At 48.2% G+C, this 20,342-nt stretch overlaps 1 protein-coding gene across 7 annotated transcripts in view; it reads left to right on the top strand.

Moving 5' to 3' along the window:
- Window positions 1–20,342, top strand: part of MAPKBP1 (mitogen-activated protein kinase binding protein 1) — a 51,713-nt gene that overhangs the window by 19,658 nt on the left and 11,713 nt on the right. For 3 of the 7 annotated variants that reach the window (XM_070503360.1, XM_070503346.1, XM_070503367.1), the window contains exons 3-11: window positions 5,449–5,540; window positions 15,834–15,896; window positions 16,121–16,178; window positions 16,935–17,105; window positions 17,502–17,639; window positions 17,897–18,079; window positions 18,312–18,329; window positions 18,656–18,816; window positions 19,617–19,806. In XM_070503360.1, the coding sequence (XP_070359461.1) occupies window positions 5,449–5,540; window positions 15,834–15,896; window positions 16,121–16,178; window positions 16,935–17,105; window positions 17,502–17,639; window positions 17,897–18,079; window positions 18,312–18,329; window positions 18,656–18,816; window positions 19,617–19,806 (1,074 nt within the window). Of the gene's footprint in view, window positions 1–3,674; window positions 4,579–5,448; window positions 5,541–15,833; window positions 15,897–16,120; window positions 16,179–16,934; window positions 17,106–17,501; window positions 17,640–17,896; window positions 18,080–18,156; window positions 18,248–18,311; window positions 18,330–18,655; window positions 18,817–19,616; window positions 19,807–20,342 lie in introns of those variants that run through there. The other 4 variants (XM_014857343.3, XM_044765101.2, XM_044765103.2 and 1 more) reach the window with 3 other exon arrangements.

Below are 20,342 nucleotides of genomic sequence, written 5' to 3'. Positions count from 1 at the left end.
TGGGTATTCAGTATATCTGTAGTAATTCTGCCCTCCTGCAGCCTTGTTTCTGGGGAAAGATGACACCCTCTTTCAGGTTGGTGTAAGCTTTCCTCCATCTCAACCTGCCAAAGCAAAGGCTAAGGTCACAACTTGAGTATACTGCCTGCTTCTAGGCTGAGTTTCGGATGTGGAGGAGATCACTAGAGTACAAAGTGGGTGCTCTCTTCTTAGTTCTGAGTTTTCACTTGTGCGTGAAGCGATGTTCGTAGAACTGTGGATGTATCAGAGCACCAGCTTCCTGTAGCAATTGTGCCCCAAGCCACTGGCCATAATCAGTTACCTGGACTGATGTGTGTTTTGGGCTGTGTTTCTTTGGCATTTGGGCCATGAGGGTTTGGAGCTGAAGTTCCTGTCAGAACGTTGGGCCCCATCCCAGACTTTGAGGACTATTTTCTCAGAGGGCCTCTTCCCTTCCTCAGTTTCCTCAAATGATGTTTGAGGCCAGAACTCCCACACTAGTGGGCTTGTTTCCTTGTGTGGAAAGATGCTGTAGTATTCAAGAGGGGCTAGGTCATTGGTTTTCAAAGTGTGGTATGAGAACCTTTGGGGTCCCCAAAACCTTGTTAGGAGATCTATGAGATCCCCCTTTTCCAATTACATATCCAAATGAGGCTAGATTTTCTTCATCTTCAATGAGAATAATGTATCACAACAGATTGAATGCAGATGTAGATATGGCAATCCAGCTGTTTTCTATTAAGCCAGACATTAAACAGATTTGCAAAAATGTTAAACAATGCCACTCTGCTCACTAAAATTTTTTTTGTTTTGGAAAATAGAGTTATTTTTAATAAAAGTGTTATGTTAACGTGTAATGGGTTTATTGTTATTTTTAATGAATTAATGAATATATTTAAATATTCCCATTGTAATTTCTAACATAGTAAATATTGATAGATGTAGCTTGCATCAATAAAAGCTCTTTGGAGTCCTTGATGATTTCTAAGAGTGTAAAGAAACCAGAGTGTGAGAGATCAAAAAGTGTGAAAATCCCTGGGCTAGGTCATGCTGTGCTAACCAATCACCTCAAAGTCTCCCTGACTTAACAGACAGTTTCTTTATATTCAGTGCGGGTCAGCAGAGGGCTCTGTGCATCAGGTACACAGGGACCCAGGCCGAGGGGCCTGGCTCGTCACCTGCTGCCCTGCTTGCAGTCAGGAGAAGGAGTATGCACAGTGCTTCGTGAAAGCTTCTGCTGGAAGTGGCATGTCAGAGCATTGTAACAATGTGCAGCCTCATAAGCACTTAGTGAGAAACCTAAATCAAATAAAAACACGTGTTCTTGAGTTCTTTGTACCCTTTTGCCCCAGCATTGCTGGGTTAGTGAGTGTCAGTGAAACGGCTTGAGGATAAAGAGAGAAGTCAGGGTTGTGAATTATAGAAGGATGTTACTCATGAGATACTGAGCCCCACACCACATCCTGGACCGTATCTTTTCTCTCTTTTTAGCATTTACTGTGCAGTATTTAAGACATACAATAAAGACATATGGAATAATAGCATGAACAATTGTGTGCCCAACATCAGCTTAGGAAACAAAATGTTACCTGTACCATTAAGCTCTGTTTGTGCTTGTCCTGTACTGGCCTGAAATACCCCAGTTTTCCTGAGCTTCTCATGTCTTATCTTTCACTGTTCCTGAAGGCTCTGCCATGCATTCATTTAGTCATCAAATATTTATCAAGCGCCCATTGTGTGCCAGGCACTGTTTAAAGCACTAGGGATCCATCAGTGAGGGGTAGCAACTCTGGTCTTGCTGTCAGGAGCTCATATTCTGATGGAGAAGACAGGGTAAGTATGTGGATAGAGATGTAATTAATGTTGAGTCACTACCTGATTCTAAGTGCTATCAAGAAAAATAAAGCAGAGTAAGTTGAGTATAAAGTGACAGCAGTAAAGCTTGGTCTAGAAAGCCTTCTCTGAGGAGAAAAGTTCTGAGCAAAGATCTGAGTGAATTAGCCATGGGAATAGCTCAGGGAAGAGCATTTTAATCGAAGGAATAGCATATGCAAAGGATCTAGGCTAGAATCTGCTTGAGGTGCTTAAGGCAGCCAGGGTGGTTGAGATGGAGTAAAGGAGGGGAAGAGTGTAGGAAATGAGGTCAGAGAGGTAGCCAAAGGCCAGATGATTTAGGGCCTTGTAAACCAGGGTAAAGTATTTGGATTTGAACTTAAGGATGGGAATCCATGGGAGGCTTTTGAGCAGAGTAGTGACATGATCTCATGTATATTTTAAAAGAATCACTGTGGCCTGCCATGTTGAGGAAAAGACTATAGGGGGCGAGGACTGAAGCAGAGCGAACACATGAGAGTTACACCCGTAGTGCTAGTGAGAGATAATAGTGGCTTCAACTGTCAAGTGCTGTGTTGGTAAATGTTTAGTCTCTCTGAGGGGAAGAAAGGGGCCCTGAATTGTAGCATTTCTGATTTCCATGGTGTCCATACTCCCACCATGTTAATTTCAAGCTACCAATGTGCTGTTACTGAATGTGGAGATGGGGAAAGATGTGCACAGTCAGCTCTCATGAGCCGCCTCCAGCACACCACCGCGTGAACTTGGGTGCACTTAGACTGTGGTGTGTTTGCAGGGGTGTCCAGGTTAGCCTGCATTTTCTAGGGTTGATGGAAGCTGTAACAGCTTTTTGTAAAGAGAAGCTATGAAGAAGGTTATGAGAGGAAGAGAGTCAGTCTGTAAAGTCCGTCGTGCTGGAGCCTTGCAAAATGAGCCTGGATGTTGGAGACCTTGCAGGAGCTCTGGACTCTCAAGCTCCTTTGAAAGTGGAGCTCAGCCCAAAACCTCCCTGCAAACAGGAAGCTGGTTTGAGTTAGAACATAAAATAAAAACCAGCTGATGCCCCTGAATGTTTTTTCCCTGCTCCTCCCCCTCCACAGCGCCAAAGGAAACTGCCTTTTTCCCCTTGGATAGCTGCTCAGAAAGCCAGAAAAAGCCCAAACCCATAAATCCTTTGAAAATAAGCCAAGTTTTGAGCCCAGGCAAACTCCTGCCCCTGGGGTTTCCTAGCCCGGATGTCTGTTCCACTGCTGAGAGTCCTGGGAGGAAAGTGACTAAGGAACACAAAGGTGCTAGAGATCAGAGCCTGGAACCCAGGCCCGGTGGAAAAAGGTGGTCTGTAGCAGGGCTTCTCAAGCTGGAGCTGCCAGCCCATTTGTAGGTCATGAAATCAATAAAGTGGGCCAAGACCAGAATTATTTTTTAATGAAATAGAATATAATAGGAAATAAAGTGTGTCTGCAATAAGAGTAAGTGTTGTTTTGTGAAACTTTATTTCAGTTTTACGCACATACACATACATGCATGTGTACTGGCCATGATATAAAAGAGACATAAAATGTGTCTCTTACTGTGGGTTGTGGTCAGAAACGTTTGATAAACACTGATCTTTAGGGTCTGAGTAAGTCCGGTCTCCTTGCTTTAGATTGCTGTTGAAAAGTCCAAGCTAGTTTCAGAATTAATTCTCACTGGAACTGGATCATCTACCCACAAAACACCTACCCAAATTCTTGTCAGAGGGAAGGGAAGCTGAGAACTAACAGATTGCTGTGACTTCTTGGGACCAAAGCTGAAGTAAAGGGAGGGATTGATGTAAATTTGAATCCAAAGAATTTGCCTGAAATCAGATTAGGTTGAAGAGAATAGGAGTTGAGCGGGCTTTTAGCTCACTGCACTTGATTTTGTAACCTTTCCCATCTATGTGGGTAAAGCTGACCTCAGGCTCTTCTCTCTCTCTTCTCTGCTGTAGGCAGTTGGTGTGGTAGGAATGTTCCTGAATACCCCTCCCCCTGGGATGGCCAGAGGCACAGTGCCAGGAGAGGGAGTGGTGCCCTGAGCTAAGTATCCCCTGGACTTCCCCAGGGTTATTTTGTACTCTCCAGTCAGTGCCTGATGCTCAGGCCTTTTAGAAAAGTGACTGAGTGCCAAGGGTGCATTAAACTGAGAAAAAGTGTGGGTGAACTCTCAAGGATGTGTAGAGTAGGCTCATGTTTAGTTTATCCCACATTAGGTTTAGTGCCTCAGGTAGGCCCAAGGGCAACTGGCAAGTTTGGTGCTTGCCAGGTGGCCATGGGTTGCTATGGTGCCCTAGAACTAATAGTCTTTGGCCACCACAGGGCATTTCTTTCCAGCCTAATTCAAATGGTCTTTGGAGATAAGAATTTAAACAGGCCCTCTAGGAGCACTTTGAGTTCTCTGGTTGGGAGAGATCCTAAAATTACCCTAATTGATTCTGGGCTTCCTCTCTCTAGAAACTGGCCTGGACTAGGAGTAGCTCACCCTGCTGTGGATATAAACACCCCTGAAGTGTTTCTGGTTTATGTCACCCTCCTAGGGCCTCTGAAACTCTCTTAGCAGAGAACAGGCTAGCCTGTTTACGTCGCCATTCTGCATTCAGAAGCCCCTCTCTCTGAGCCAGTGAAGACCAAGAACATCCCTGAGGAGGGCCACTGCAGGGAGTCCAGACAGTACTGGAGGAGACTGGACCTGGAGTGACAAGCAAGACGTTCTGTAGCAGAGAGTGAGGTGGAGTGATAAATAAGAGGTTACAGGGCGGTCTGAATCTCACATGGGATCATGTAGCAGAAAGACCAGTAAACAAATTTGAGGTTAGTCCAGTGTGCGCCTCAGGGCTGCAGACAGCGCAGGGTAACGATAGTGATGATGAGAGGGATGGTGAGTGTCTCTTGTGGCTGTGTCCTCTCATAATCTCTGAGCACTTCACACATGTTTCTCTTTCATCTCTGTGGGAGTTGTGGCTTAATAATAATAATTAGAGTACTCTGAGCATCTGTGCTTTGCAAAACACAGCATTAAGCCATGTTTCTGCCTCCTAGGCTCGTAGTCTGTATGAACTGGCAGACATTTTGGGGGGTGGAATCCTCTGATGCAGGGGGAGAACGTGATGGAATGCAAACATCAGGGATATTATGAATCACCTAAATGATACCTAACATTCTTCTGGCTCTTAGTAGATCAGAGTGGCCTTATCTTTCATGCCTGTGAAGGCATGAAGATCAGTAACCTCTCCCCTGAGTCTCATAGACCCAAGAGGCCAGGCTGGGGACCCAAGGCTTTCTCTTGGAAACAGAGCCTTCCTGGGTTGGGGGAGTGCTTGTTCCTCTGTGGCCATGAGCTGAGCTTTAACCACTTCATTTTCTTTCGCATGGTCCCAGAAGGTTGAGTTAAAAGCTGGCTATGCACACTGGCTTTTCCCTGTGTGATCCAGGGGCCTGGGGCCAGAACAGAACCTAGACAAGTCAGTAGCGCCACTCTCCTAAGACAGAGTCATCAGGAAAGCAGTCAGCCCTGCTGGATGGTCCCAGGTACCTTCAGCACCTCCTTCCCAACCCTACTCTGTCCATAACATGTCATTTCTCTGTCTTGCTCTAACAGGTGACCTTGGAGAAGGTGCTTGGAATAACAGTGTCTGGAGGCAGCGGACTTGCCTGTGACCCCCGATCAGGTTTAGTTGCCTACCCGGCTGGGTAAGTGCCTTGGAAGAGGTCTTACTGCATGGGAGTGTATAGCCATGCTAAACCAATTGGGGTGGGCAGGAGTTTTCTGGTATCTTCTTGGAGATATATCCAGGTTAATAATGTTTTGGTGCCATTTTTTAAAGGAGATATAGGGCCAGGTAAAGGCTCTTTGTTGGATGTTGTTCTTGTTGCCATCCTGTCCTGCTTTTTGGCCATCCACTCACACTCAGAGAGTCACACTTTATATTATACATAGCTCCCAACACCATCTTCAGTATCTAATTTCTAGTCATTTTTAAAAATAGCTTTATTGAGATGTAATTCACATATCACACAATTCACCCATTTAAAATGTACTGTTCAGTGGTTTTTAGTATATCCACAGAGTTGTACAACCATTACCACAATCAAATTTAGAACATTTTCATAATGCCAAAAAAGAAACCCCATACCCATTAGCAGTCATTCTCCATTTCTCCACAAGACCCCTAGACCTAAGCAACCGCTGATCTACTTTGTGTCTCTATAGATTTGCCTCTTCTGGACATTTTCTATAAATGGAATCGTACAACACTTGGCCTTTTGTGACTGACTTTTCTCACTTAGCATAATGTTTTCAAGGTTCATACATGTTGTAGTAGGTATCAGTACTTCATTCCTTTTTATGGCTAAGTAACATTCTGTTGTATGGATCTACCACATTTTACCTATTCATCAGTTGATGGGCATTTGGGTTGTTTTCACTTTTTGGTTATTATGAAAAATGCTGCTCTGAACATTTGTCTACTCTAGTTACTTTGAGAGATGTCAGTGCTTTAGAAGAAAGGTAGGTTCTGGGGCTGGTGTTCTCTCTCTTGCTACCTTTTCACTCCCCTGCTCCTACAGATGGGAAAACCCCAACCATAGTATTTTTAGGCTTTTGCAGAAGTGCTTCTTTTGGAATCTTAGGGTTCCGTCTGCTTCTGGTTCTCTCCATCAACCTCTGTTCCTTGCTCCTGGGCACAGGAACAGGAAAATGGAAGGCCGCTGCTCCACCCCTCTTCCCCCACCATCAACTTGGGAATGCTGAGTTCCCCAGTGTGATTTCCACAGCAACTTTTGTAGACAGTTTTTGTACCAGATATGTGACTCTCTTAGTTTTATCATCCTGTTAAAAAAGCTGCCTTTGTCACGAATTTATTCTGTGCCAGGCACTTTGTTAAGCACTTTACAGGAATTATTTTATTTAATACTCAGAGCAACCCTGTGAGGTTGGTACTGTTATCATCCCATATTTTAGAGGAGGAAACTAAGATTCGGAGAGGGTAAGCAGATGGCTCAAGGTCACACTGCTAATGAGTGTCTATATTGGGATGCCTATCCAAGTAGTCTGACTGCAGAGCTCCTACTCCTAAAATTGGGAAGGGAGGTGGGGGAGACTAGACTTTCTGCTGTTTTTTTTTTTTTTGAGGAAGATTAGCCCTGAGCTAACATCTGTGCCCATCTTCCTCTACTTTATATGTGGGACACCTGCCACAGCATGGCTTGACAAGTGGGGCATAGGTCCACACCCTCCGAACCGGTGAACCCTGGGCCGCCAAAGTGGAACGTGCGAACTTAATTGCTGTGCCGCTGGGCTGGCCCCTCTGCTTATTTTTAAAAGCTGCTTTTCCCCTCAGCTGTCTACCTGCAATTCGAATGAGAAGAGCTCAATTTATGGGCATCTCAGTCTATGTCAGGGAGACTTTTGCCCCTGGGTTCCTGAATCAGTGTCTCTCCTGAGCGGCCCTCTGGCGTTTGATGTCTGTGGTGGGGGCGCTGTGGGAGCTGCACTGGCTTTACTCTACAGAGGCTGAGGTGGCCTCCTGCTCCTGCAGACCCAAGCTGATGAATGACCTCTGTTGCCGGCTACCCTGTGCAGCCTGCCTCAGGGGAATTCCACTAGATCTTGCCTCTGCCTGGGAAAGCCAGGTTTCTTCTTGTTGGAGGTGGGGCTGTGGTTGAATGTGGGATGGGCAGGAAAGGCCTGGACTGCTTCTCCGAGCTTGCTGATCCCTATGTCCCTGCCCTGGGGAGTGTGGAGCTCTGCTCCCCGTGCCCCCCCAGGCCTGGCGCCTTTAAGGGTGTATGCTTCTGTTTATGGGCAGGTCCTAGTCTGGTGCGTGTGCCTGGGAGGCCTTATCCTTCCAGGTGGTGTATGGAAGCTTCCCTGATGTGACCTCTAGTAGGTTTCCTTTGCGTGCTTGGCTTGGGCCAGCCCTGGGCAGTGCCCCGATCTACTCCCTGGCTTTTGATTTCCGAGAACTTCAAGCTCTCTATGCCAATGGCCCCTTTCTGGGTGTTTTAGTTTTGCTCTGTCTTAGAGCTCCGTGATGTGCCTCTGGGGTGTCTGGAGGCCACCAAAGTTTGTGTGAGCCGAGTGGGCTCTTTCCCTCCCTGCCTCTCTTCCTTCTCTTTCTGTCTGGTGATCCTAACCCCACTCTCCTCCCCCACTCTCTTGTTCCTACTGAGCTTGTTGCTCTAGGAGCAGCTCAGGTATCCTAGAAACAAGAAGAGAAACAAAGCTCAGAAAATTCTCCCAGAGGCCTAGAGGCAAATATCAAACCAAAACAAAGTTTTCTGAGAGGAAATGAAACAGCTCAGGGAGGGTGGCGTGGAGGGAGATGTGTGTCAGGCAGAGGTGGGTTGAAGTCTCTGGGCAGAGACCCTTCAGTTTTAGTGGCTCTTGCATCACTTCTTCAGAGTTTTCCCCACGGGAAGCCCACCCCTAACCTGTCACACTTTAAGCCCCCCTGCTCTAGGAGGCCAGGCTGGTCCCAGATAGATAGCCTCTTTGAGGGACTTAGTTTAGTTGAATACCCACAACTGACTTGGGACCCTTTTCTAGCTGGCTTCGTAGAGCGTTCAGGTGCTGCAGAGCCCAGCACAGCCCCTATTGCCACTGTGGAGGCAGTCAGTTCTGAGAATGAGTTTCTCTAGACCCCCAGTGCCAGAGCACAGGGCCTGGCCTCAGTGAATGCTCTGGGCAGAGCAGCTACTAGAGTGGGAAGTGTCCTAGAAAGGTGATCACCCTATCCAGCAGCCAAGAGGAGACCTCTTGGTTGCTTTAAGTAGCGAGAGGAAGAGGAACCCAGCTCTTCTGAGAAGACACTCCATTTACTCAGCCCATATTGGAGTTTATGCTGAGACCCCAGCTCCAAAGCATTGGACTGAGTGTGAAGCCACAGAATCTCCTGAACTGTGTTCAGCTTCTTCTGAGCTGAAGGAAAACAGAGCTGTGTTCTTACTCTCTGTGGCAAGCCCTGTGTGGGGGTTTGCCAGGGAGTGTGTGGGGCAGTGGAGAGACTGGTGGACCAGGGAGAAGAGAATGCTTGAACTTGGTGCCCTGATGGATGTGAAGCATATACAGGGGCGCTCTCAAGCATCGATCCCCTCAGTGCCTTTTCTCCTGGTTTCCCTGAAGGTCTCACACCTGAAACTGGGGGCTCTTAGTTCTTCCCAGAACAGTCCATTCATAGATACATGCATTCACTTGTTCAGCATATACTTGCTGAAAACCTGCTCTGGGCCAGGCACTGTTCCAGGCACAGGATGCACACCAGTGAATAAGACAGACAGGTCACTGCTTTTGAAGGGCAAACAGACAATAAGCATGTAAGTAAATAAGTGAGCGAGATAATATCAGAGAATGGTGAGTGTTCTGAAGAAAATAAACCTGGGTGATGGAAGGGAGAGTAAGTGAATAACTGGGAGAGGGGTAGGGGTCAGGCAACTTTTAGATTGGGTGGTCAGGACTCAGTGGGAGGTCACATTTGAGCTGATGTCTGAATGACAAAGAGGAATCAACGTGTGAAGATCTGACACCAAAGTGTTACAGGTGGAGCAAACCTCGAGTGCAAAGGTCCCAAGGAAAGGAGGAATCAATTCACTTGTTTGAGGAGCTAAACAGCGGCCATGGTGGCTAGGCCATGGTGAGTGAGAGGAAGCTGGCTCAGACACTGCCATTTTGATCTGCCTGTAAGTCTTGTGGCTCACAGAGATCCACCTCTTGTCCTGGCAGGGAGTAGGTTTAGTGTCCTGTGGGCAGAGAGAAGCATACTGGTAGCTCTGCTCCGGTGACCATGTTATTCATTGGGTTATTACCACCAGGTCTTTTCTCATGCCTTTGAGGGGAGCTTGTAAAGTGTCCCAGAAACAGAGATGCCAGTGGGTCTCGTGGCCTGGCCTAAGAGGATTACTTATGTGGAAGGCATTGGATTCTAGGTCTCTAAAGAGGACCATAACCAGAGATGCCCTGGGAAACATCCTAGACTCATTATCTCTTAGAATAATTAATGCTATAAGATTTCCCCTTTGGGAGTGAATCTGGAGGGACAGTTTGTAATTCTGCAACCTAATGAGTCACTAGTATCCAGCAAATCCTGGATGGGATATCATAGTCGGGGTTCCTGTTTCAATTGCAGACCCTTGGATAGCCCTTTCATTGTTATTGCTGCACCAGAGTACTCTTCAAGAAGATGGCTAGGAACACCATGCTGATGACTTTGCACATTATGTTCTTCAGTTCTCACAACAATTCTGTGAGGTAGATATTGTCATTCCTGTTTTACTGATGAAGAAACTGAGGTTCAGAGAAGTTAAGGAATGTGTCCAAGATTACACAGTATGTTAGCAGACAGGTCTGCCTGACCCCAGTTTTCTTGTTCTTTTCATCATTACACTGCCCTCAGCATCAGTGAGTCCTAAAAGCCTAAGGCAGGGGAGAACCATGGACCTGCCCTGGGGCCTGACTTCCTCGGCAGTCAGGGCTTTGAGATTTGGGAGCTATAGTGACTTAAAGATTTATTTACTGATTCACAAAGAGTTATTAGGTGCCTATTTTCTAGGCCCTGGGGATGTAACAGTAGACAAAACAGACAGAAATACTATTTTCACAGAGCTAGGAATCTAACGATAAAGATAGATCTCCCCCACCAAAAAAAGTAAATTTTATAAAATATTATAAGTTAGTGTGTGCTTTGGAAAAAAGTATAAGCAATAAACAGTGAAAGGGAATAGGGAATGTAGGGGGTGTAGGGTTGTGATGTCAAATAGGGCTAGAGGTAGACGTTTGAGTAAGGCTTGAAGGACCTTTGGTGTGCCTCTGTGAGTCACCTGATTTTACCTGGTCTGAGGAAGAAATAGGGTACAGGGTCTCTGCTCCCCACTGTGCTGTTGTATTCGTTGCTCATCCCAAGGTTCATTTGTTTCTGCTTTCTGGAGGATGGAGAGTGGTAGGAGATGGATCCTGTGGGAATGCCGGGCTCTTCGTGATGGCAGCAGGCTTGGACTTGTCCAGGGAAGAGGGCTGTCGAGGGCTCGGCCCTTCCTCCTTGAGAGAAGTTCCTGGGCAGTGGGCCCAGCACCTGGTACTGGTGCTCCACCTTGTGACCTCCGGGCAGAGGTCCCGAGGGACTGAAGCCTCACGCACATGTACCCTGGGGTTCTGAATTACGGGACTCAGCCCGTTGGGCCAGCCCCGCCTTTGTCGTATTGAGGGTTTCAGCCAGCATTGCTGCAAGGGCATGTGAAGATGACTGCCTGCTGTGCTGGGCAGGATCAAGGGATCTGGAGGCAGAGGGCCAAAGATTGATGCAAACTGTGCCCCACCCACCCCTCCTAGCAGACTGAGGGGCTTACTCAAAGGTCAGAGAAGACTGAAGAGGCTGCTACATCAGTGATAATGAGCTCTCTTCTCTTGGGAGGACCTCAAGGAGCTGGGGGAACCTTGAATGTCTTTCCAACTTCTGCCCTCACTTTAACATCTGCATTATTGTCCTACAAGTGGAGCTGTGACCATGGGTTGGTCTCTTTCTCTCTTTTTCTCTGTGTTGGAAGGTTTCTAAATTTGAATAATTAGAAGTAAAAATTTCAGCTTAAGGGCCTGCCTCTGTGTGTTTCCCTCCTTTGCTTAACTCTTCCATGCCACACTCGAGAATTTTCCCATCGATACTGGGGGTGTGTTGCGGGGTATTAGAGAAGGAAAGAGTTGCCCCATAGCCAGTCATCTTTCTATGTACATTGTATTTTTACGCACACATGCTGCTCTCCCTTGTCCTTCTACCATGTAGTCAAACTTAGAGGAAGGAGGAAACAAGATGTGGTGGCCCAGCAAAATTCAGAATTTGTGTGAAATGACTTGGAAAGTGTTTTAAGCAGTCTGATGCACTGCGCTTGAAAGGTAATGATGCTGCTTTAGGATGATGGGTTTAAAGAAATGCTCAAAAGCTTACAATAGAGCCCTCATCACCTACTTTTTCTGGATTTGTAGTGTGGCTGGCCAGAATATCCATTGAGTCAGTTCATGTCAGATCAGCTCTCAGCTGAAGCTCTTTGCCATGGTTTAGCTGTGGCTGATCAGAAAGCCTGGGTAGCCTGTAACCACTCAGACTAGAAGTCATTGCTAGAGAGATGAGCCTGCAGAGGGCCTCCTCAGTAGGGCAGCACAGATAGCAAGAAGGCTCAGAAAACATCAGTTTGCCCAAGAACTTGCTGGGCTCTTCTTGATGGTGGCAGGCCTGGTGGGGATTGTTTTTCACACCCTAAATGAAGTATTAAAATCTAAATATCTAAATCCATGAACTTTGAACTATAACTGCCGTAATTTTCATGCATCTTGTTCTGATTTCCAAAAATTCTGTAGCCTAAATCCTTTTCCCCTCAAAGTGCCCCAGCCTTCTTTCCCTCTTCTCAGAGGCTCCTGCCCTAGCACCCTGTGCATTAGGTAAGTGTACTTCCTATTTTTCAAGTCTCCTCTTCAACTTCAGTGTTCTCGTCTTTCCCCCACTCGCTCCACTCTGCTTTTCTTAGAGCACTGCTGTTGGATTCCTGGCTCTATTTTGCTTTAGCTGAACGGCTTTGAGCAAATGACTTTACTGCTTTGAACTCATTTCTCCATCTTAAAGTGGGGCTAATTGTACCAGCGTCACAAGATTGTTGTAAGGATTAGCTAAGACCAGATATCTAAGGTGCTTAGCAGAGTGCCTAGCTACATAGAAGGTGCTTGGGAAATGGTAACTCTTATTATTGCCCCACCCTGTGAAGAGCAGTAGACCAGTTACTACAGGAAGTAGAAGCCTTCATGTTTAGGGTTCATTGAAACTCTTGTGTGGTGCTTTTCACCTTAGCCAGGAGATGTCACTTCTGTTATCTTTCCGTACTTTTCTGTGCTGCTGTCCTAGACACTTGAGGTAGTTTCTCAACATTTCCCCTTCCTTGCTACCTTCCAAGCTTATCATCTCCTGAGTGAGTGAAGATGTAGATATTTTCTTTTATCCAAACTTAACCCAGCTTTCCTTTTTGGCTCCTTTCCAGAACAAAAAATAAGGCCTCCTTTAAAGTTTTTACCGTTACTCAGATCCTAACAGGACTCACCTCCATTTTTCCAAAGGAAGAACCTGACACAGTCCCTTGGTACCTCGTTCCCCACTGCCAGGAGCCCCCTTTCAGCTTCCTTTCCATGCTCCAGGAGTAGCAATATTAAAAAATGCCATTTGTTATGGCTCCTACTGTGTGAGAAAAAATCATTTAGTCCACAGAAGTCCTATGATCTAGATCCAAGTGTCTCCTTTTTGACAGATAAGGAAACAGGCTTGTGACTTACCTAGGCTCACAAAGCTGTCCATGGCAGAACAAGGACTCAAACCCTGGTCTCTGACGCCAGAGCCCACAATGTTCCCACTGTCCCACACTGCCTCTGAGGATCCACAGGTCCTCGGTGCCCCTTTCTGTAGAAGACAGGTGGGGCATGGAGTAGGGAGGACAGCTGGGCTTCCTGATGCCCCACCAGGACCAAGCTTGTGAACCAGGGGAGGCATTCCTCCTTTCAATAAATGGTTCTTGAACATCTGCAGTGGGCCAGACTCTGCTAGTCACAGGAGACAGAGCAGTGAGCAAGACCAGGTCCAGTTCCCACCCTCACGGAATGCACAGTCTAGGGAGAGATAATAAAAAATAAATGTAAAATTGCAATTTTGGTAAATGTTACAAAAGATTGATACAACTGTGTTCTGAGAGCATATACTGAGGCCATTTGACCTGAGATCTGAAAGAGGAGGACTAAAGGTTAACTAGTTGGAAAAGTGAGGGAAGAATGTTCTAGACAAGGGAAACGGCTTCTGCAAAGACCTTGGACTGGGAGGAACATAGCAAGTTAAAAGGAGTGAAAGAATGTGGTTGGAGCATTTTGCAGGGTGAGGCTGGAGGGTGGACAGGGCTCACACCACCTGGGGCCTTCATGGGAACTTGGAGGAGTTTGGTCCTAGAAGCTCCCAGGGATTTTCAGCAACGGGTGACGTGATGAGATCAGAGGTGCACACATATTTGATGGAAAGAGCACTGGGAGTCAGAAGACTTGTGAGTCCTGGCCCTGCTCTTTATAAGAGCCTGGGTTTCTGAGCCTAGGTTTCCTCATCTCAAAATTTTGGAGGGTTGGACCAGGTGATCTTTAAAGTTATCTAGCACAGTGCATTTAATTCCTCCCATCCTTCTTCCCAGCTCTAAGTTTCTATGAGTCTATCTGTTTTGAAGGAATTAGGCTCTCTGTATCCTGGACTGCCCTTAACAGAAGTTGGGCAAGTGTGCGTGGATGTATGTGTGTGTTTTGGGAGGGGAGAGGGAGAGTGATGGGGCACAGAGTTTCCAAAGCCATCTGATTTTTGTTTTATATATATATTTTTTATTTTATTTTATTTTTTTGCTGAGGAAGATTTGCCCTGAGCTAACATCTGTGCCAACCTTCCTTTATTTTATATGTGGGTTATTGCCAAAACATGGCTGCTAATGAGTGGTGTAGATCTGCACCTAGGAACTGAATCCTGGCCACCGAAGTGGGGCACGCTGAACTTAATCACTAGGCCACAGGGCCTCTCCTGATGTGGCATTCTGGAAGGGAAACAGGAGACTGGAAGTTGGTATAAAGAGAAAGGAGAAAGGAATGAGGAAAGGAGATCAAGGCAAGATTAGGAGATGGAGAGAGAAGGAGAAAGAGAACAGTGAGGTAGGAACTGGGGGAAGGAATTAGAGGAAAAGATGATGTGACCCAGGAATCCCAAGGCTGTTAGTCAGCTGGCAGTTCTGGGCATATCTGGTATACCTCAGAGATCCCAGCATCCCCAGTGATTACCTGTGGAATTTGCATATTGAAGTGGTTTATTGAGCCTGAGATGCTAAGCACTCACTAGCAGCTTGTACCTGCGTTCGCTTCAAGTTTCTACTAAGCACTGCGTTTCCCGCTAAACAAGGCTGGGTCTGGGGAACATTAGCCCTCTGTTCATTCTCTTCCCATCCTCTTACCTGGTGTAGCAGTCTCCACACTTGCTCCTGTCGTCTAGTTAGAGTGCTGATGAAGTGGTGAGGCAGAAGGAGCAACACACCCAGGCCTGCTGACAGACAGGGAGCCTGAGGGGACCATTGCCTAGCTACGGCTTCTGGCTTCTTGCCTCTGACTCCTACCTCCTGGCCTCCTCTCTGGAGTTGCCTCTGGAAAGTGAATCTGAACCTGATCCCATCCAGCCTTGCCGCCTGGATGGAGAGAGTACTCTCACCCTTCTCTGCATGGCACGTGGAGTTCCTGAGTGCCTTTTGGCAGTCTAGAGGGCCCTTCTCAGGCTTTCTGGGGCCAGGGGTTCTCAGGGCTGGGCCCAGGAGCTCCGAGGCACTGAATAGGCTTCCCCAGGCCTTCTCAGGTTCTCTCTCCCCACCCTAACCCCCCAGTCTTACTGAGCCTCCCTGCAGTTCTGGCCGCCTGCCTCCAACTCCCTCCTTCATCTGATGCTTGGAGGATGTAGGGGACCAGCTCCTGCCAAGTACACATATGGGCGCACACGTGAGAGGCCTCAGCCACCCTTGGAACACAAATGCGTGACGCACGTGTCACTCCAAGCCTGTGAACTGGACTGTTTTGCCCCAGTCATGTGTAGTCTTCCCTCCTGCACCCTTCCTGGACTATGTGCAAGGGCAGAGGGAAGGCCTGGGTCCCTGCTAACCTTTGTGGATATGACCAGAGATGGTGCTGGTGCTTAGGGACCTGGTGGGGATAGGCTTCCAGGGATCCCTTTTACCTTCATGGGACTGCAGAGATAGGCCCTTGTGGGTGGGGAAAGGAAGCAAGAAGAACAGGTTGCCAGGAGAAAGCAGTCAGTTGCCCTCCGTGGCAAGTGCCGCCCCTCTGAGCTTGCTCTACCCAGTTCCCTCTGCTGGGGGCCCGGGATTTCCAGGTGGCCTGGGAGCTCCTGGGGGAGCTGTGGTTTGGTACTAAATCTGTTGTTTCACTCATCTCCCCAGGTGCGTGGTTGTGTTGTTCAATCCCCGGAAGCACAAACAGCACCACATCCTCAACAGTTCCAGGTAAACGGGTCAGGGCCACCTCCTCCTCCTAGGGGCTCTGAGAAGGGCACTGTCTGGGGTCTCTATGGCTTTGGGGGTTGGGACCTGGTTGGGCCCCAGGGCCAGATAGGGAAATGCCAAATGTGCCATTGATGTCTGTGGGTCTCACCTTTTGAGGGGACTATAAGGGGGCCAGGCTTAGGGCAGGCTGCCAGTACCCCTCTGACCTTCCTCATCTCTTGCAGGAAAACCATCACTGCCCTTGCCTTCTCCCCTGATGGCAAATACTTGGTCACCGGAGAGGTGAGTAAGGGAAGGGGGCTGCATTACTTTGAAGCGGGGGCTGCCTGGCCTCAGCAGAGAGCTACAATCCTACGCCTGGTTAGGCTGCTACCATCCTCGCTTCCTGAACAGACGCCAAATCCTGGTTTTTGCTGTACCTTAGAACAGTGATTCTTAAACTTTAGTGTGTATCAGAATCACCTGGAGGGCTTGTTAAAGTGCACATTACTGGGCCTACCCCCAGAGTTTCTGATTTTACAGGTCTGGGATTGGACCCCAAAATTTGCATTTCTAACAAATTCCCAAACATGCTGATTCTGCTGGTTTGGGAAGCACTCTGAAAACTACTGCCTTAAAATATTCCTTATCCCCGGAGGCCCCCTGCTGGGCCCATGAGGAATACCTCTACCTTAGTCTTAGAGGAAGGCAAGCTGGGGGGCAGAAGTAGGCATGAGTGCTAGGAACTGGTTCTCAACCCTGACTGCCCGTCAGAATCACTCAGGGAGCCTTGAACAAATACAGAGGTGCCAACCCTCACCTAGAGATAGTGAGCAAAACCTGGGGCCATTTTCTCCCTGCTAATCATTGTGGTCCTGAAGTGTTTATCATGTTTCCTCTATGCCTTTGCCCTGTATAGCACTCTGAGCCTGACTCTTGGCCTGGGAAGCTATTAGAGAGATTGTATCCAGTAGCTGCTGGGGTGGGGGCCCCCACACTGAAAGCCTAGGAGAGGCTGTATGCCTCTGACCCTCACTTCCAGTTCTTGCCTCCCTGCAGAGTGGGCACATGCCTGCCGTGCGAGTTTGGGATGTGGCTGAGCACAGCCAGGTGGCAGAGCTGCAGGAGCATAAGTATGGTGTGGCTTGTGTGGCCTTCTCCCCTAGTGCCAAGTACATTGTCTCCGTGGGCTACCAGCATGACATGATCGTCAACGTCTGGGCCTGGAAGGTAAGTGGGCTGGGTGGGCTGGCCTGGCAGCCTCCTGGGGGTCCAAGGGCCAGTTGGGGAGCCAGGAAGCTGCTGACCTGAGCCCCTTCACTCCACCTTGCTGATCTCAGTCTCATTCTAGAAAATGATCTGAAGCAGAAAAGAGCAACTGTGTAGCCAAGCATCTTGGTAGAAAGGGGCTAGATTTGTGTCTTCGAGGACCTCCAGAGAAAATGAATCTCTTCAACTCCTCTGGAAAGGGATTCTCCTCCCTCCCCTCTTTTTCTGACCAGAAAATCCTGGAAAGAAACATTTTTTCAAATACAAATCCTCTCTAACCCTCCTCCATCCTCAGAGCCTCTTTCTTCTTAGCCCTAAGAGGCAGACCCTTGATTCTTCCTTTGGCTTGCCCTCCAGAAAAACGTCGTGGTAGCCTCCAATAAGGTGTCCAGTCGGGTGACGGCAGTGTCCTTCTCTGAAGATTGCAGTTACTTTGTCACTGCAGGCAACCGGCACATCAAATTCTGGTACCTCGATGACAGCAAGACCTCAAAGGTGAGATGCTGAGTCTAGAGGTAGCCACCAGGGCCAGGGCCTGCCCAGCCCACCCCAGGAGACCCTGCTGCTCTGGGGCCTCTCTCTGCTTGCTCAGCAGCCATACAGAAGTTCTGATTGAGCCAGATGCTGTCTGGGCCCAGGAGGCATCTCAGAGCAAGGGGGCGCTTGCTGCTTATCTTCCCTCTCCCTAGTGCCTGGTTTCCAGGGCCAGGCTCTGGGGTGGATGGGTGTGCAACAGTGGTCTGTCTCAACAGGTGAATGCCACTGTGCCCCTGCTGGGCCGCTCGGGGCTGCTGGGGGAGCTACGGAACAACTTGTTCACAGACGTGGCCTGTGGCCGAGGGAAGAAGGCAGACAGTACCTTCTGCATCACGTCCTCCGGGCTGCTGTGCGAGTTCAGTGACCGGAGGCTTTTGGATAAGTGGGTGGAGCTGAGAGTAAGTACCTCTGCCTCAGTGGGCAGGGGCTGCCCAGTCTCAGCTCAGGGAAACTGATGCCTGTGGCTCCACTTTAGGGGCTGGGCCCTCATGCATGCAGGAGGGGACCCCAGGAGAGAGAAGCTTGGGGGAGCCAGAGCTTGGCCCAGTTTCAGCCCATGGAGATCGGTATAACTGCCTCCTCTCTGCTCTCTTTCTGTCTGTCTTTCCCCTGCTTTCCTCTTCTGCTCAGAACACAGACACCTTCACAGTAAGTGGTGCCTAGAACCTCCTCTCTTTCTCATGCTGTTTCTTTCTCTTTGCTGGGCTTTTCCCACTTTGCCCTCTTTGCCAAAACCTCTAGTGCCTTAGAAGGGTCTGTGACTCCCATCCCCCAACTGCATGTGGCTGTGGGCCCTCTGGCCACCTGCTGCTGGAGGGAGGGGCATCTTTAGCTAACAGCTGAGGGGCTCAGTCCAGAGCAGCTGGGCTGTTTTTCCCTCGTCCATGCCTTGGCTGGTCTCTCCTCTTGGCAGGTGACTGTTGAGGAGGGTTTGGGCTGGTCGCCCTTGCTGACCTGAACCCCTCTGCCTGCAGACCACTGTGGCCCACTGCATCTCTGTGAGCCAAGACTACATTTTCTGTGGCTGTGCTGATGGTACCGTTCGCCTCTTCAACCCCTGTAACCTGCATTTCCTCAGCACCCTGCCCCGGCCCCATGCTCTGGGGACAGACATTGCCAGTGTCACTGAGGCCAGGTGAGCTTCGTGGGCCCCCTACCTCCATTCAGAGCCTCTCCCTGCACCCAGCCTTCCGTGGCATGCTTCAGGGAACAAGGGGAAGAGTGGATTGATGCCCCAAAGGTTACCAGAAACGCTTCTGTAGGTGAACAAATTTGAGTTTATTGGTTCTTTTTGCAGCCAAGGAGACCATACACTGTGGGGAACTGGGGCATGTCTCAGTAAGTGGGTGTTAGGAGGGGCTTATTTAAGATTGGGGCTTGTGTTTGATATTTTAGGAATGGTTCAAGGGATTGAAGTTTTGCTCTGGTTGGATGCTATTGAGAAGAGGAGACAGTTCTACAATTGGACATCTTAATTTTTATTTAAAAGGTGGAAGGAAAAGTCTGAGGCTAAGCTGTAACTGGTAAAGAAGCAGCAGTCAATTGTGATAGAGGAGAAAGAGTGATGCCCAGTCATTTTTGTGGTTTGTACAGTGATCTTGGGTTTATCTCTGCTCAAAAGTGGTTATAGAGTAGTCTTGTTTCTGTGTCTCTCTGTCGTGGCCACAGAGTTACGTTGTCTGATGGTGGTGTTCTGTAACGTGTTCTTTAGGAGAATACCATGGCCCAGCAGCTGGTGCCGGGTCAATTTCCAGCTGACGGCTGTCAGGGGCTGCGTTTTTTCTTTCTCAAGCAGCTGCTTCCAAACTTGCAGGTCTGGAGAAGGCTCCCTATGCTCTGCTCCTTCCTTTGTGGTTGACTTCTTTTTTCATTCCCTCCAATCCCCCATTTCATCACCTTCTCACTCACCAATTTGCCCTGTTCTCTTCTCCACAGTCGCCTCTTCTCTGGAGTGACCAATGCCAGGTATCCAGACACCATTGCCTTGACCTTTGATCCTACTAATCACTGGCTGTCTTGTGTATACAACGACCACAGCATTTATGTTTGGGACGTGAGGGACCCCAAGAAAGTGGGCAAGGTGTACTCGGCTCTGTATCATTCCTCCTGCGTCTGGAGTGTGGAGGTATGTGGGCTGGGCTGCTTGAGACTGACCAGGTTTGCTGGGATACCATTGTGAGGATGGAAAGCGGGCATCCACAAGTATGATGTTAAGCTCCTGCTGCCTCCTTGTTTCTCCATCAACATCCTTGTATATCTGCATATCCTCAAATGGGTCCTGAGGATTGAGCTTGAATTTTAGTGCTTATATATCTCAGTGTGCCCCTGTCCATCCTTAGCTTTGCCTTGTCCTGGGCTGAGTGATCTGCAATAAGTTACTGAGCCTCAGTTTCCTCAGCTTTAAAATGATGTACCTGATTAATCTAATTGTTCTAAGAAATTAAATGAAATAATGTAAGTGGGAGACATAGAAGAGTGCCTGGTACATAGTAGGTGCTTGGTTAATGTGCTTCCCCTTGGTGATTATGAAGAGTATCTAATAGTTATGGCTTGCTTACTATATGGCAGACACTGGGCTAAGTCTTGGCCAGTGTTATCTCTTTTATCTCATTCCCTTCCATCTCCAAGGGATGTTCCCTAACTACAGATCTGACTTTGATC

Source organism: Equus asinus, chromosome 2 (genome assembly GCF_041296235.1).
Source record: "Equus asinus isolate D_3611 breed Donkey chromosome 2, EquAss-T2T_v2, whole genome shotgun sequence".
In the NCBI taxonomy this organism is placed as follows: domain Eukaryota; kingdom Metazoa; phylum Chordata; class Mammalia; order Perissodactyla; family Equidae; genus Equus; species Equus asinus.
This window is presented reverse-complemented; position numbering and strand designations above follow the sequence as displayed.